The sequence below is a fragment of the Ornithorhynchus anatinus genome, chromosome 3, assembly GCF_004115215.2.
Source record: "Ornithorhynchus anatinus isolate Pmale09 chromosome 3, mOrnAna1.pri.v4, whole genome shotgun sequence".
Taxonomy (NCBI): Eukaryota; Metazoa; Chordata; class Mammalia; order Monotremata; family Ornithorhynchidae; genus Ornithorhynchus; species Ornithorhynchus anatinus.
Genome location: NC_041730.1, coordinates 80,134,288 through 80,148,899, shown reverse-complemented (window position 1 = coordinate 80,148,899; position 14,612 = coordinate 80,134,288). Strand labels below are relative to the sequence as shown.

The window sequence follows — 14,612 nt, the reverse complement described above, 5'->3', positions numbered from 1 at the left end:
CAAGAAAACAACTTAAAATTCAAATAGAGATTGAAAACCACAAACCAAGATTTACAGCAGAAAAACCTCCTCTGACCTATCTTTCCATCGTCTGGTGTAAAAAGAGGAAGAAATCTTTCTCCACCTTTACCAGGAGAATTCAGGAGGGCTTATCTCTACCCGGGGCACTCGTTGTTGTGTTGTTAAATGTCAGGAATCAGCCCCTTCAGTTCCTGGGAAATGTAATTTCTCCTTTCTTTCCCTGCAGTTCCCTGGCCAACCTCCGACAGGATCTTTTGGATGTTTTGAACACACACTGACCAAAATACAACATAGTCGAACTGAGATCACTGAAGCAAACAGAACAGCTTGGCGGGAAGCTCTCAGGAGAGGGTTGCAATCGGGAGTAGCGGCTTCACAAAGATCAGGAATCCAAGAGGCAGGATTGTAAACAGAGACCGGCCCTAGATAATAGGAACAATATTAATAATAATGGTGGTATTTGTTAAGGCTCACTGTGTGGCAAGAACTGTTTCAAGTGCTGGAGTATAATACAATACAGTCAGATGAGACAGAGTTCCTGTCCTAATGGGGCTCACACTCTAAGGGGAGTAGATGAAGTGTATTTAATCCCTATTTTACAGATGAGGAAACTAACACATGGAGAAAGTAAGTGACTAGTCCAAGGTGTCCCAGCAGGGGCCATCAGTGCAGCAAGGACCTTTCTTTCCACATACACAGTGCAGGAGGAAATGTCAGTCAAACATCACTCTTTTTAGCCACATTTACCTGCGTGGGTAGGATCTCATTATCCATTGCTATGAAGTTATTTCATTATTGAGTTTTTTCCTAAAAGGTATTTCTAGAGTCAGAATCTTGGGTCAATTTACACTTTCCCTGAGCTCTTTCTCAGCACAGAAGTAGTTCACTGTGTATTTATTTTTTCTCTGAAAAATTTGCTGGATCCTTTGAGGTGAGTGCTAAGCGTATTTCCACTATTTTCCAGGTATCTTTCTTGTTAGGTTCCTAATTTCTTTTTTGTTGTTGTTGTTCTTGATGTGCTTTTCAGATCAGAATAAACATGTTCAGTGGCTTCATGGGACTGATGGAGAAGTCTGGGTCTGGATTATGGGAGAAGCTGCAGGAGACACACCATACGAAGAGATTTCAGAGGCGCTAATAGCGGAAAGGGCCAGGAAGCAAGCCCGGAAGGAGGCAGAGGAACTCTGGTGAGAGTCTCCCCCTCTACCCTGTAAGCACAATATGGGCAGGGAACCCGACTGCTTATTCTGCTGTATTGTACTCTCCCAAGCGCTTAGAACAATGCTCTGCACATAGTAAAGGCTCAAAAAATGCCATTGATTGATTGAGATGATGCTATTGCTCTTGGGCATAATAATAATAATAATGGTATTTGTTAAGCTCTTACTATGTGCCCAGCACTGTTCTAAGTGCTGAAGTAGATACAAGGTAATCAGGTTGCCCCACATGGGGCTCATAGTTTTCATCCCCATTTTACAGATGAGGGAACTGAGTCACTGAGAAGTGAAGTGACTTGCCCGAGGCCACCCAGCAGACAAGTGGCAGAGCTAGGATTAGAACCCCCGTCCTCTGACTCCCAAGCTCGGGCTCTTTCAACTAAGCCATGTATTTGATATAGTACCAGTAGTAATAGTTGATTAAACATTTCAACGTGCAGAGCATTATATGAAGAACTGGGAGGAAGGAATTAGGCATGGCCTCTGTCCCTGTCAGGGCTCACAATCTAAGAAAAAGCAACGGTCCAAGCTGGAAAGAATGCTAACTAGACCTCGTTTCTGCTTTCAGAAGTCTGGATGTAACTCTATTGGCTTATTGGCAGGTGAAGTCATGCACATCATTGGCTATTTGAATGGCAATTAAACTTAGACATTTGCTTTCAGAAAGAATTACCTGCTTTCCCTCCTAAAGTGTAATTTGGGAAAACAGAACTGGTATAAAGTGTTTTCTCTGTAGCTACTGGTTTCAGATTCTGATATCAATGCTTAGGTAAATTAGAGTTTCTCTCTTTCTTAGGTTCTCTTAGACAGGGATAGGGACTGTGACTGATCTACTCATCTTGAATCTACCTCTTCAGCTTAGCACAGTGCTTTGACATGTAGTAAGCACTTAGTAAATTCCATTTTTATTATGTTTGCATCCAGGTTGTTTGCAGGAAGCATGATTAAGAGGACTTTCTCTTTATATTGAATATCCAGGTGGTCATTGACTCTGCATTTCCAAATAAATACATATATATTCTTTTCTTTTATTTTGAAGGAAACAAAAGGAGGCTGAAATCACCAAGAAGTTCCGGGATGCTATGGCAAATGAGAGAGCCCGGATTCTGGCGGAAAAGTGGAAAGTTGAAATGGAAGACCGGAAGGCAGCCAAAGTGATGGAAGAGAAGATCCAAGAGGAACTAAAGGTTGGTTAACAACATTTTTCTCCCCTGCAGCAGTGGAATCAGAGTTTGGAAAATGGCACTGTGCTTGGCTTGTCTCATTTTTGCCTGCAGTGGCTAGTGGCGGTTTCTCCTGTAAGGACATTTTTTTATGCTACTTGTTAAGTGCTTACTGATCTAAGCATTGGGGTAGATACAAGTTAATCAGCCTTAATAACCTCTCCCATTTGGGACTAGCAATCTAAGTAGGAGGGAGAGTAGGGAGTGAATCTCTATTTTGCAGTTGATAAAACAGACACAGAGAAGTTAAGTGACCTGCCCAAGGTCACACAGTAGGCAAATGATGGGGCTGGGATTAGAATCCAGGTCTTCTGACTCCCAGGCCCCTGCTTTATCCACTGGACCATGAAGCTTCCTAACCTACAGTAGCTTACAGTCGCTGTCCCCCTTGTTTTTGGACTGGCGCGACTGAGCCGGAAGGAGGATTCTGAGTTTTCTAGACCCTCCCTTAACCCCTCTGAGCCCCCAACCCCTCCATTACCAAATTGGGGTTCAGAGGAGTAGGTGTCCACTGAAGCAGTACTGGAAAATAGCTGGTTCCATCAAATGCCAGTCTGTGCTTGGATTCCTGTGCTAGGTTAAAGGATCTTAATACAGGTGCAAACCAGCACTTGTCTTCTAGCTGCAGCAGCTGATTGGAAAGGAGGTCTCTGACCTGTGGCTCATATGTGTCCATTGCTTGCAGTGACTGTTAAGTAATTTTATGATTCATTCAATAGTGTTTATCGAGCGCTTACTATATGCAGAGCACTGTACTAAGTGCTTGGAATGTACAATTTGGCAACAGATAGAGACAATCCCTGCCCAATGACGGGTTTACAGTGTAATCAGGGGAGACAGACGGACAAAAACAAGACACCATAATCACAGAGTGCCTCTCAGTTAGATGATGATTTTGTTTTAGGGAATAGCTTTTTAGTTCCTGGGCAGGCCATGCCTCTTGGAATTAACACAGAAACTCAAGTTGGGTTCAGGCTTCAGCAAAGACTACTGGAATTGAATCCTTCAATCTTCGGGCCTATCCTCAAGGGCAGAGAGACCCATTACTAAATTATACAGCTGCTCACATTCTCTGGCCCTGTAAGAGGTTCGTCAGGGGGCAGTTGAAACTCCGGACACTACCTTGCCAAGATCAGATCAATCAGTGGCTGAAATGCTTTTGGAGAGGCTGCAAATCAAGATTCTCTAAATGAATTCCATAGATATCTTATGAAATCGCTTTAGGGTTCGGAACCCAATTGGTGTCCTGAATGTGGTAGACAAGATTGAAAGTGGACTTCCCTAGAAAACCTTTTCTATATATTGTTTAGGTTGATTGAGCTGAATTTCTGATGGGATGGCAGGTAACTGTTAGCAAAATGATGTGGCCTACAGTGGAAAGGGCACAGACTTGGGAGTCAGAGGACCCAGGTTCTAATCTTGACTTTGCCACTTGTCTGCTGTCTGACCTTGGGCAAGTCATTTCTCCATGCTTCAGCTTCCTCATTTGTAAAGTTCGCATTAAATCTACTCCCTCTGATTTAGCCGGAACTGGGACTATCTGACCTGATCGATTTGTATCTACTCCAAGTCTTAGAACAGGGCTTGACACATAGTAAGTGCTAAACAAATGCTATTAGAAAAAAATTGTAGGAGGCCAGTTTGTATAATGGACAGGACCAGTAGTCACCAGATGGAACATTTTTCCCTTTGTTGCTAGTGTCCGTTCAGCCTGATGACCTGGAGGAGGAAGGCTAAGAGCGATCCTCTCAGTGATGATGAATGGTTTCTGTCTTGGAACCATTTAGTTTATCACTTTGCACTGCGAGAGGTCTCTGTTACTGAGCCATCGGGTCCTATTCAGAGTTTCCATTGCTGCATTTATTTGGAAATGGCCTGTTTGCTGCTGAAATCACTCCTTAAATGGTACTTTACTCTCTGCCAGTTTGCTGCTAAAGGATGCTCAGAGGTATTTACCACTAGTCCAGTCTGGCTTTGTCACACCATTGCCCTCAACCCCAGTAACAACCTGGGTGGCCTCAGGGCAGTTTCCAGAATCCACACAAAATTGTGGATAGTACAACCAGAGGCCTCATCGTCACAGGCCCAAGTGGATAATGTCAACTGAAGGCACCTGAATGGGGAGGAAAATGACCAGTTTCCAAAGTCTTCCTTATGGGATAGAGAATGTGCCCACAAATACATGGGGGGAACTGCCTCAGTTGGCAAGCCATTCACCATCTTAATGTCTGTCTCCCTTTCTAGACTGTAAGCTCAGTGTAGACCCGGGATGCATCTGTGTATTGTTACATTGTTCTGTCCCAAGCATTTAGTACATTGCTGTGCACACAGTAATCACTCAGTAAATATAATTGACTGACTGACCTTGTGCAGAGAGTCTTCGTTGGACTGTTGGATCCATTTTTCATCCCTGAGGCTATCCCTGCCTTCTCGGACACAAAATTCAGTGCTGCATTTGAGCTGGTCACAGTTTGGGAGTGGCCGAGGGAGTGAAGGTTGCTTTTGATCTTTCTGCCGCTTGCTCTTCTTCCCTCAAACTGTTAGAAATCTCGGAGGGGGTTAATCTCTGGATATGGAGGCAGGGAGACTGAGTTAAAAATCCCTGCAGGTTCTTACCTGAGATCATCATCGAAGTCTCCAGGAAATGGGGCTTTCATGAATGATTCAGCGGTAGAATGAGATTCAGATCAGTTAACTTGACCATTTTAACACATTTAAAATATTTAGCACATCATTAATCATCCTTCTGAGGTACTGACTAGACCAAATTTAAAACAGCCTCAGAAGAGGGGAGAGTGAACTCCATTAAAGTTTTATCATCCTGAAGCATTTTGATTTTAAAAATTAAATAAATCTGTCCAATCTTATGATACCTTAATTTTTAACAAACAGCTTCACACCCACCTAGGTAGCCTATGAACTTTTTTTTACTTTTGATAGGTTCTAGGATTTTAAAGTTGACTAGACCAGACCAATTATAATCTGAAAGATAATGGAAGCTTTTCTTTTGCCAATTCTAATAGCTTCATCCTTGGAGTTTCTTATAAATGGCAATATTTAATCAATCAATAAAGCAGGATATCCTGAGAGCAGGGAAGACTGTGAGCTGCAGTGTAGTAGGAGAAATATTAGTCTGTGCTGAATTAGTCTTTGAGTGATGTGTTTATAAAACAGCCAATCACAGATCTCATTGGAAGTTGGCAAGGGAATTGCAGAGAAAGAAGGGAAAAACTTCATTTCCTGCACCCAACCCCTCCCTTCTCCAGACCATACTATTTTTTCATGGATTTGTTAAGTGCTTTCTATGTGCTAGGCACTGTACTAAACACTGGGGTAGACCCAAGTCACAGTTCATGTCCCACATGGGGCTCACAGTCTTTCTCCCCATTTTACAGATGAGGTCACGGAGGCACAGAGAAGTGAAGTGACTTGCCCAGAGTCACACAACCAACAGGTGGCAGCCGGGATTAGAATCCAGGTCCTTCTGACTCTCAAGCCCGTGCTCTATCTGCTAGGCCACGTTGCTTCTCACTGCACTCTGCTGCTTCCAAAATCTGATTCTCCCCACTCCCCAAGGGCCTTCAATGGCTGACCATCCATCTCCACATTAAGCTGAAACTTTTCACCATGGGATTAAAGGTCCCCAGTCATCTCTCACTTCATCTTATCCTAACTCCTCTACCTCTACATTTTAGCCTGCACATGTCACTCCTTTAATACCAAGTTACTCAGCGTCCCTTGCTACCTACCACTTCACCTGTCATCAACCCCTTGCTCCTGTCCTCCCTCCTGCCTGGAACTCCCTCCCCCTTCACATTCGACAGACCACCACTCTTCCCATCGACAAAGCCCTACTAAAATCACATCTTCTCCAGGAAGATTTCCTTGACTAAACTCTCCTCCCCCAACTTTATTTTCCTTCACTCTTGCCTCACCTGTGCACTTAGCCCCACCCCTTAAGCACTTTGTTATTCACCCTACTCCCAATAGGACTTGTGTAGATATTTTCATACTCAGTTTCTTTCCTCAGAATTTATTTTCACATCTGTCTCTTTGTTTGACTCCAAGCTCCATTAAGGCAGGGCTTGTGGTTACCAACTGTATTATACTCTTTCCAAAGTGCTTACTACAGTGGTCTGCACAAAGTAAGCACTCAATAAATATCACCGATTGACAAAAGCGCTTAGAGAATACTGTAGAGACTTCAGCAAGGTAGACACTGTCTTACAAAATATGTGAGTCTAACAAGAAGAGAGAGGTTTAATAGGAGGGAGAGAACTGATTGAATATCTTAGAACTAGTCATAAATTTCTGCTTGGTACAGAGGGGATTGGGTTGAAATGTGCAAAACAACATTTCAGAAAAATGATCTGGGCAGCAGAGTGAAACCTGGACTTCTCTAGGGAGGAGAGATTGGAAGAAGCGAGATTAGTGAGAAAGCTGATGCAGTACTAGAGCTGGGCTATAAGTGTCTGGACCAGCATTGTGACTGATTGGATGGAGAGCGAGGTGAAGATTCTAGAAATGTCATGAAGAAAGAGCGTTCATGTTCTTTTTCATGTTCATGAAAGAGAGGGAGAAGTCAAAGATGATTCCAAGGTTACAGATGTGAGAGATGGAGAGGATGGGGGCGTTGTCACCTGGGATGGGAAAGTTAGGTTAAGTATCTACACATCCTTGGTTAGAAATTGCCATTAATTTTATTATTTTATGATCCTCTCTGTCAGCCTGAAATTGACAAGCAATTTCCAATTTATGGACTTTAAATACCTCTGAACCAGCAGGAGCAGGAGAATTTTTCTTCTGGGAGATATAGTGGTAGGGAAAGCAGACGATGTGGTAGAAGGGAAAGCAGCCTTGCTGAACTGTAGGGAGAACAAATAGGTGTAAGGTTCAGAACAGCTGGCTTCACACCCCCACTGGGGTTTGCCCACCTTCACAGGTCACATGTGCCTTCACCACCATTTTTTTTAAATGGCATTTGTTAAGCAATTACTATGTGCTACCCACTGTACTAAATGCTGGGGTTGATACAAGGTTGGACCCAGTCCCTGTCCCATATGGGGCTCACAGTCTTCACCCCATTTTACAATTGAGGAAACTGAGCCACAGAGAAGTTGTGACCCACCAAAGGTCACACAGCAGAGAAGTGGCAGAGATAGGATTAGAACCCAGGTCCTCTGGCACCACACTTCGTCTTGGCCATGGTCCCTGGCCCTAGGTCATAATAATCATAATTATGGTATTTGTTAAGAGCTTACTAAGTGCCAGGCAGTGTTCTCAGCACTGGGGTAGATACAAGGTAATCAGGTTGTCTAATGTTGGGCTCAGCGTCTTAATCTCCATTTTACAGATAAGGTAACTGAGACACAGAGAAGTTAAGTGACTTGCCCAAAGCCAGGATTAGAACCCCACGACCCCTGACTCCCAAGCCCGTGCTCTTTCCACTAAGCCACTCTGTTTCTCAACAGTGAAGATACTTGAGTACTGCTTTCCATTTCTGTCATATTAAAGACATTTTGGGACTGGAGTGACCAATTGGGAAATTCTAGCTCTCAGACATTAAAATGCCTTTGTTTTTTCTTTGGTATTAAAGTGCTTTCTATGTGCCAAGCATTGTGCTACGTGCTGGGGGAGATACGAGGTAATCAGACAGGAAAAAGACCCTGTCCCAAAGACCCTGTCCCAAGTGGGATTTACAATTAAAGAGGTAGGAAATACTGTTATCTGATTCCCCTTTTACAAGGGAGAAAACTGAGGCTCAGACAGGTTGCCAAGTTTAATAATGTTGGTATTTGTTAAGCGCTTACTATGTGCCGAGCACTGTTCTAAGCGCTGGGGTAGACATAGGGGAATCAGGTTGTCCCACGTGGGACTCACAGTCTTAATCCCCATTTTACAGATGAGGGAACTGAGGCACAGAGAAGTTAAGTGACTCGCCCACAGTCACACAGCCGACAAGTGGCAGAGCTGGGATTCGAACTCATGAGCCCTGACTCCAAAGCCCATGCTCTTTCCACTGAGCCATGCTGCTTCTCCATGTTTACCCAGTGGCAGAGCTTGGATGAGAATTTGGGTCTCCTGACTCCCATTTACATGCTCTTCCCAGCAGCAGTGTGGTCTAGTGGAATGAATGTGGGTCTAGAAGTCCAGAGATCTGAGTTCTAATCCTGACTCCACCACTTGCCTGCTATGTGACATTGGGTAAGACATTTAATTTCTCTAGGCCTCAATTTCCTCATCTCTGTTGATCCCAGAACTTTGTACGGTGTTTTGTACATAAGAAGCACTTAGTAAATACCACAATCACTAGGCCAAGGCTGTCTCTAGTGAGGATTAGTCAATTTTTCAGGTGGCAGAACAGTTTAAAGTCTGCCATTTGTCAGAGCCTGTTAACAATAGGTTTTTGTGCATGCAATGCAATGCAATGTGGCTGGAACTGGGGGTTCCGCATAGCAGTTTTCAGTCACACACACATGCACACACATAGAGTAATTGGTGAATTTCACCATCATTGGAGTCTTTTTGTTGAATAAGAAGCACAAACACAGGGTAGAGAATCTGCAGACCTACCAAAGAAGACCAAGGTGGAGAATGGGCACAGCCTTTTCCCCAATAACTCTTTAAAATCGGTGTTACTGAGAATTAGCCGGAGCAATAGTACATCAACGAGGGCAGCTGGGAAATCACTGCTGTGTCTGCCGTCGGCCAGTGTGGGATAGACAAGAGCAGATGGACCAGCGAAACAATGACTATCCATCGTCAGGCCCAAAAGCTGAGATGTACTCTGGACTGTAGAGTCCTCTAGACTTTAAGATCGCTGTGGGCAGGGAACCAATCTATCAGTCAATGAGTGGTATTTACTGAGCGCTTACTCTGTGCAGAGCACTGTACTAAGCATTTGGGAGAGTACAATACAACAGAATGAGCAGACACTTTCCCTGCCCACATTGAGCTTACGGTCTAGATGGGGAGACAGACATTAATATGAATAAATAAGTAATTTGTAATATATGATTTGAAGATATGTACGTAAGCACGGTGGGGTTGGGGGTAGGGAGAATATCAAGTGTCCGAAGGTCACAGATTGAGGTGCATAGGTGATTCAGAAGGGAGAGCGAAGTGGGGAAAAAAGGGCTTAATCAGGGAAGGCCTCTTGGAGGAGATCTGACCTTAGTACTGCTTTGAAAATGTGTCTACTAACTCTGTTATATTGTACTCTCCCAAGCGCTGAGAACAGTGTTCTGCCCACAGTAAGCGTTCAATAAATATGATTAATTTATGCATTAAGTGTCCAACTATCAAGTTGGGCGGGGTCAAAGACAAGATGAGGTTTGGCTGTGCTATTCTGCTATCTATGTTGGAAAACACACAATCAGTAGTGTATTCTTTCTTTTTTTATGGTATTTGTTAAGCACTTACTATGCACCAGGCACTGTACCAAGCACTGGAGTAGATACAAGTTAATTAAGTTGGGCACAGTCCATGTCTCACATGGAGCTCACAGTCTTAACCCCTATTTAAAGATGAGGTAACTGAGGCACTGAGAAGTTCACTGAGACCAAGGTCTCATAGCAGACAAATCAGGATTAGAACCCAGGTCCATCTGAGTCCCAGGCCCATGCTCTATCCACTTGGCCACCCTATTTCTTTATTCTGAGACAAGAGTAGTAATGACCCCATGAGTGGAGAGCAACTGACCCCAGGTGGACCTTGCCTTGCTCTACCATTGCTGACCACAACCCCTTTCATGCTTCCTTTAGTCCAATAGACCCATTAGGCTAATGGACTTTGGGTTTTGATTGTAAACCAGCCGCTTGTACATTCTAATTTTTTCTTCTGTAAGTTTCCAAATGAGAATGTCTGCAGCAGTGTATCACTGTTTTGAAAATTCTGCTGTAAAGTTTGGGGTCGGGTCAAGGGATAAAGACAAGGGTCAAGACAGTCAATTGGTCAGATGACCGGAGACTTCCTTGGCGCATCTCTCCTGTGAGCCTCTGCCTTTCTGAACATTAAACCTTTGGCTGATGCCTAGCCTCCACTTCTCCTGATCACATGATGCCTCTGGCAGCTGCTGGGAGCAAGATATCCCCAGATTATCTCTCAAGTAGTAGTATGTCTCCCCGACATTTTCCACGGGCATGGAGGCTGGCGGGTGACTTTGTGGAGTGAGGTTACCTGGACAGATTAATTTCTCAGGACTCCAGACTCTGGCAATACAATTCATCTTTCAATTAGGCCAACTCTTCCCCCTTCTGTCTGAAAGAGAACTATATCCATACTCCCTAAATCACCTCTTTTATTATTTTATCTATGTTTCACCCCACAGTCAGGATTCCTTCTCTGAGCATTACTTGGAGTGAACGAATGAAAAATCAAAGTTGATAGAATACCGTTTTCAAAAAGATTCTCGTAGAACCTCCTGACGAATCTAATGCTTCTCGTATAGGTTTTCATGATCATCCAGAAGCTTCTTTAATTACAATCCCTTGTCCTATGGAAAGGTTTGCCCCTCTCTGGAGCATTGGGATCAGTGAGCCTATATAAAGTTTGTTTCACAACTGCTGCTATGGTTAAAGCCTCCAACCGTCACACTTCCCTCCTCTAATGCCAACCTACTTACTGTGCCTCAATCTCGTCTTTCTCGTCTGACTGCGTAGTCAGTCAGTCAGTCGTATTTATTGAGTGCTTACTGTGTGCAGAGCACCGTACTAAGCACTTGGGAGAGTACAATATAACAATAAACAGACACATTCCCTGCCCACAGTGAACTTACATATACTTATATGACATTAACTTACATGAACTTATATGACCGACATATAAAATGCATATCTATGTATGAGAAGCAGCGTGGCTTAGTGGCAAGAGCACGGGCTTGGAAGTCAGAGGACGTGGGTTCTAATCCCAGCAGCTTTGCCACTTGTCTGCTGTGTGACCTTGGGCAAGCCACTTAACTTCTCTGTGCCTCCGTTACCTCATTCTGTAAAATGGGGATTAAGACCGTGAGCCCCCATGTGGGACAACCTGATTACTTTGTACCTACCCCAGGGTTTAAAACAGTGCTTGGCACATAGTAAGCGCTTAACAGGTACCATCTTCATTATTATTATTTTTATAAAACCTCTTGTCCATATACTCTCTATGGCCTGGAACTCCCTCCCCCTTCATATCTGACAGACCATCACTCTCCCCACCTTCAAAGCCTTATTAAGATCATATCTCCTCCAAGAGGCCTTCCCCAACTAAGTCCTCATTTCCCCTACTCCCTCGCACTTCTGCATCAACCTTGGACTTGGATTTGTTCCCTGTATTCTCTCCCCGCCTTAGCCTCCCAGAACTTATGTACATATCTGAAATTTATTTTAATGATTGCATCCCCTAATAATAGTGATGATGATGATGATAATAAGAACAATAATAATAACAATTATAATAATGACAATGGCACATGCCAAGCACTGTTCTAAATGCTGGGCAGATACAAGGTTATCAGTTTGGACACAGTCCCTGTCCCGCATGGTAGGGAGTAGGACTTAATCCTCATCAACAGTTGAGGAAACTGAGGCCTGGAGAAGTTAAGTGACTTGCTCAAGGTCACGTAGAATACAAATGTCAGAGCTGGGTTTAGAACCCAGGTCCTCTGAGTCCCAGGCCCATGCTCTTTCCACTGGGCAATGCTGCTTCTCTGGACTGCAGGCATCTTGTGGGCAGGAAACATGTTCAGCCACTCTATTTTATTGTAATCTTCCAAGTGCTAAATACAGTGCTCTCCCCACAGTAAGCACTCAATAAATACAATTGATGGATTGATATGGTTAGGCTGAATCTGTTTCTGTGAAGACTGCAGTTTCCAGATGGAAGACTCACCACTTTTTTTCTTAATGGGTATTTGTTTATTGCTTACTATGTGTTAGACACTGTCCTAAGCACTGGGGTAGATATAAGCTAATCAGGCTGGACACAGTCCCTGTCCCACAGCCTTACATTTTACAGATGAGGTAACTAAGGTACAGAGAAGCCAAGTGACTTGTCCAAGGGATTAGACTTTCCCAGGTTCTTTAACTCCCAGGGCCATGATCTTTCTGCTAGGCCATGCTGCTTGCTCCATTTCCACTGGCAGGTTTCCAGCTGTTTTACCCAGGCTCCTGGTGGAAGCATTTTGAACCCCCAGATTTTTTTTCCCCATGAAAATACCATGTCTTTCTCACCCACTTTTTTTCCCTTTGGTTTTTCTTAGAGAATTGAAGAAGAAGAGAGACAACGAGGAGAGGAACAGATTTGCCTTCAGGAAGAACAGAGAGCAAAGGAGTTATACTGGAGCCTGAAACAAGCCCAAGAGACCCAAGCCAGCGAAAAGGAAGAGCTGGAGTGGGAGGAACAGTGTGAGTAAACACCTGTCGAGGAGTTGAGAAACGTACAAAGATCGGATGAATCTGGACATAGGCAACCCCCAGTAGGGCCTCAGGCTCCCCCATGCAGAATGGGACTCTCATAACACCTCTGGAGCCGCTTAATTCATGATTAATGCGATTGCAGACAGAGGATACTTAAAGCCCTTCAGTGTAACACAGTAGGGTTGTGACCTCTCTAAGGGGTCACTAGCATCCAAGCAAAACCCATCTCTCAGCTGGATAGGATTTATGATAAGAAGTACATTTCAGCCCCCGTGAACATCCTGCCGGCATCTATGACTCAGGCTAAGACTTTAGCAGTGTTTCAGTATTCTGGACAAAAGTGTCCCATATTTTCTAAGTGGTGCAGAATTATAGGATCTGAGAAATAACTTCATGGTATTACACTGTTACAGTTGTCAAGAAAAAACTTGAAGAGTCACTCAACTAGGGAATACTCGTGGGTTCAATGAGGGGAATTTTTAGTGGATTTTTTTATGGTATTTGTTAAGTGCTTACTATGCGCCAGATGGTGTACTAAACGTTGGGGTAAATACAAGCTAATCGGGTTGGACACAGTCAATGTCCCATATGGGAATCACAGTATTAATCCCCATTTTATGGATGAGACACAGAGAAGTTAAGTGACTTCCCCAAGATCACAAGTAATGGCACCAGGGTTAGAACAGAGGACCTTCTGACTCCCATGCTCTTTTGACTTGGCCACGTTGCTTCTTAGTGTGAAATGTTAATGGGAATCAGTATGGTCTAGTGGGAAGAACCTGTCTACCAACTGTTATATTGTACCTTCCCAAAAGCTTAATACACAGTAAGAGCTCAATAAATGTGATTGATTGACCTGGGTTCTAATCCTGGCTCTGCCACTTGCATGCTGTGTGACCTCGGGCAAGTCATCTAACTTCTTTGTGCTTCAGTTACCTCATCTGTAAAATGGGGATTCAAAACCTATTCTTCCTCCTTTTAGACTGTGAGCCCCAAGTGTAACAGGGAACACATCTGACCCGATTATCTTATATCTACTGCAGTGCTAAATTTGACCAGGGACTAATCTAACCCATGGTAAATCTAACCTGGGCAAATATGTCCCGGGTTAAATCCAACCTGGGCTAGTATGACCTAGGTAAACTATCCTGTGCTACTATGTCCCAGGTTGAATTTAACCTGAGCTAATTTGGCACGGGCTAAATCTGACCCAGGACTACTCTGATCTGGGTTGAATGTAGGCCATCTTAATCTGACTTGAGCTAAATCCAACATGGGTAAAATCTAACTGAGACTAATTTGACTGGGATAATTAGACTGAGACTACTCTGAATCAGGCTAAATCTGACCTGGGCTAAATCTGTCCAGGTAGTGAAACAGGGACTGAGAGTTTTTGTAGAAAAATGATCCAGTAATCAGAGTGACATATGGACTGGAATGGGGAGAGACAGGAGGCAGGGCCGTTAGCAAGGAGGCTGATACAGTAATCGAGGCGGGATAGGATAAGTGCTTGGATTAATATGGTAGCAGTTTGGATGGAGAAGAAGGGGTAGATTTTAATGATGTTGTGAAGGTTGAACTGAAAGGAATTAGTGATAAATTGAAAGTGTGGGTTGAATGAGAGAGAGAGGAGAGAGGAATATCTTTGTTATACTGGGGTACCTCCAAGTGTGCTTTCCTAAGAGATCTCATGAACCTCTTAATAATAATAATAATAATATTGGTATTTGTTAAGCGCTTACTATGTGCCGAGC

The 14,612-nt window shown here is 43.7% G+C and overlaps 1 protein-coding gene across 1 annotated transcript in view; it reads left to right on the top strand.

The window, feature by feature from the left end:
• The window catches only part of SH2D4B (SH2 domain containing 4B), a 67,802-nt gene that overhangs the window by 16,739 nt on the left and 36,451 nt on the right, over nucleotides 1-14,612 (top strand). The window contains exons 4-6 of the mRNA XM_039911309.1: nucleotides 1,054-1,208; nucleotides 2,278-2,425; nucleotides 12,702-12,846. Of these exons, the coding sequence (XP_039767243.1) occupies nucleotides 1,054-1,208; nucleotides 2,278-2,425; nucleotides 12,702-12,846 (448 nt within the window). The remainder of the gene's footprint in view (nucleotides 1-1,053; nucleotides 1,209-2,277; nucleotides 2,426-12,701; nucleotides 12,847-14,612) is intronic.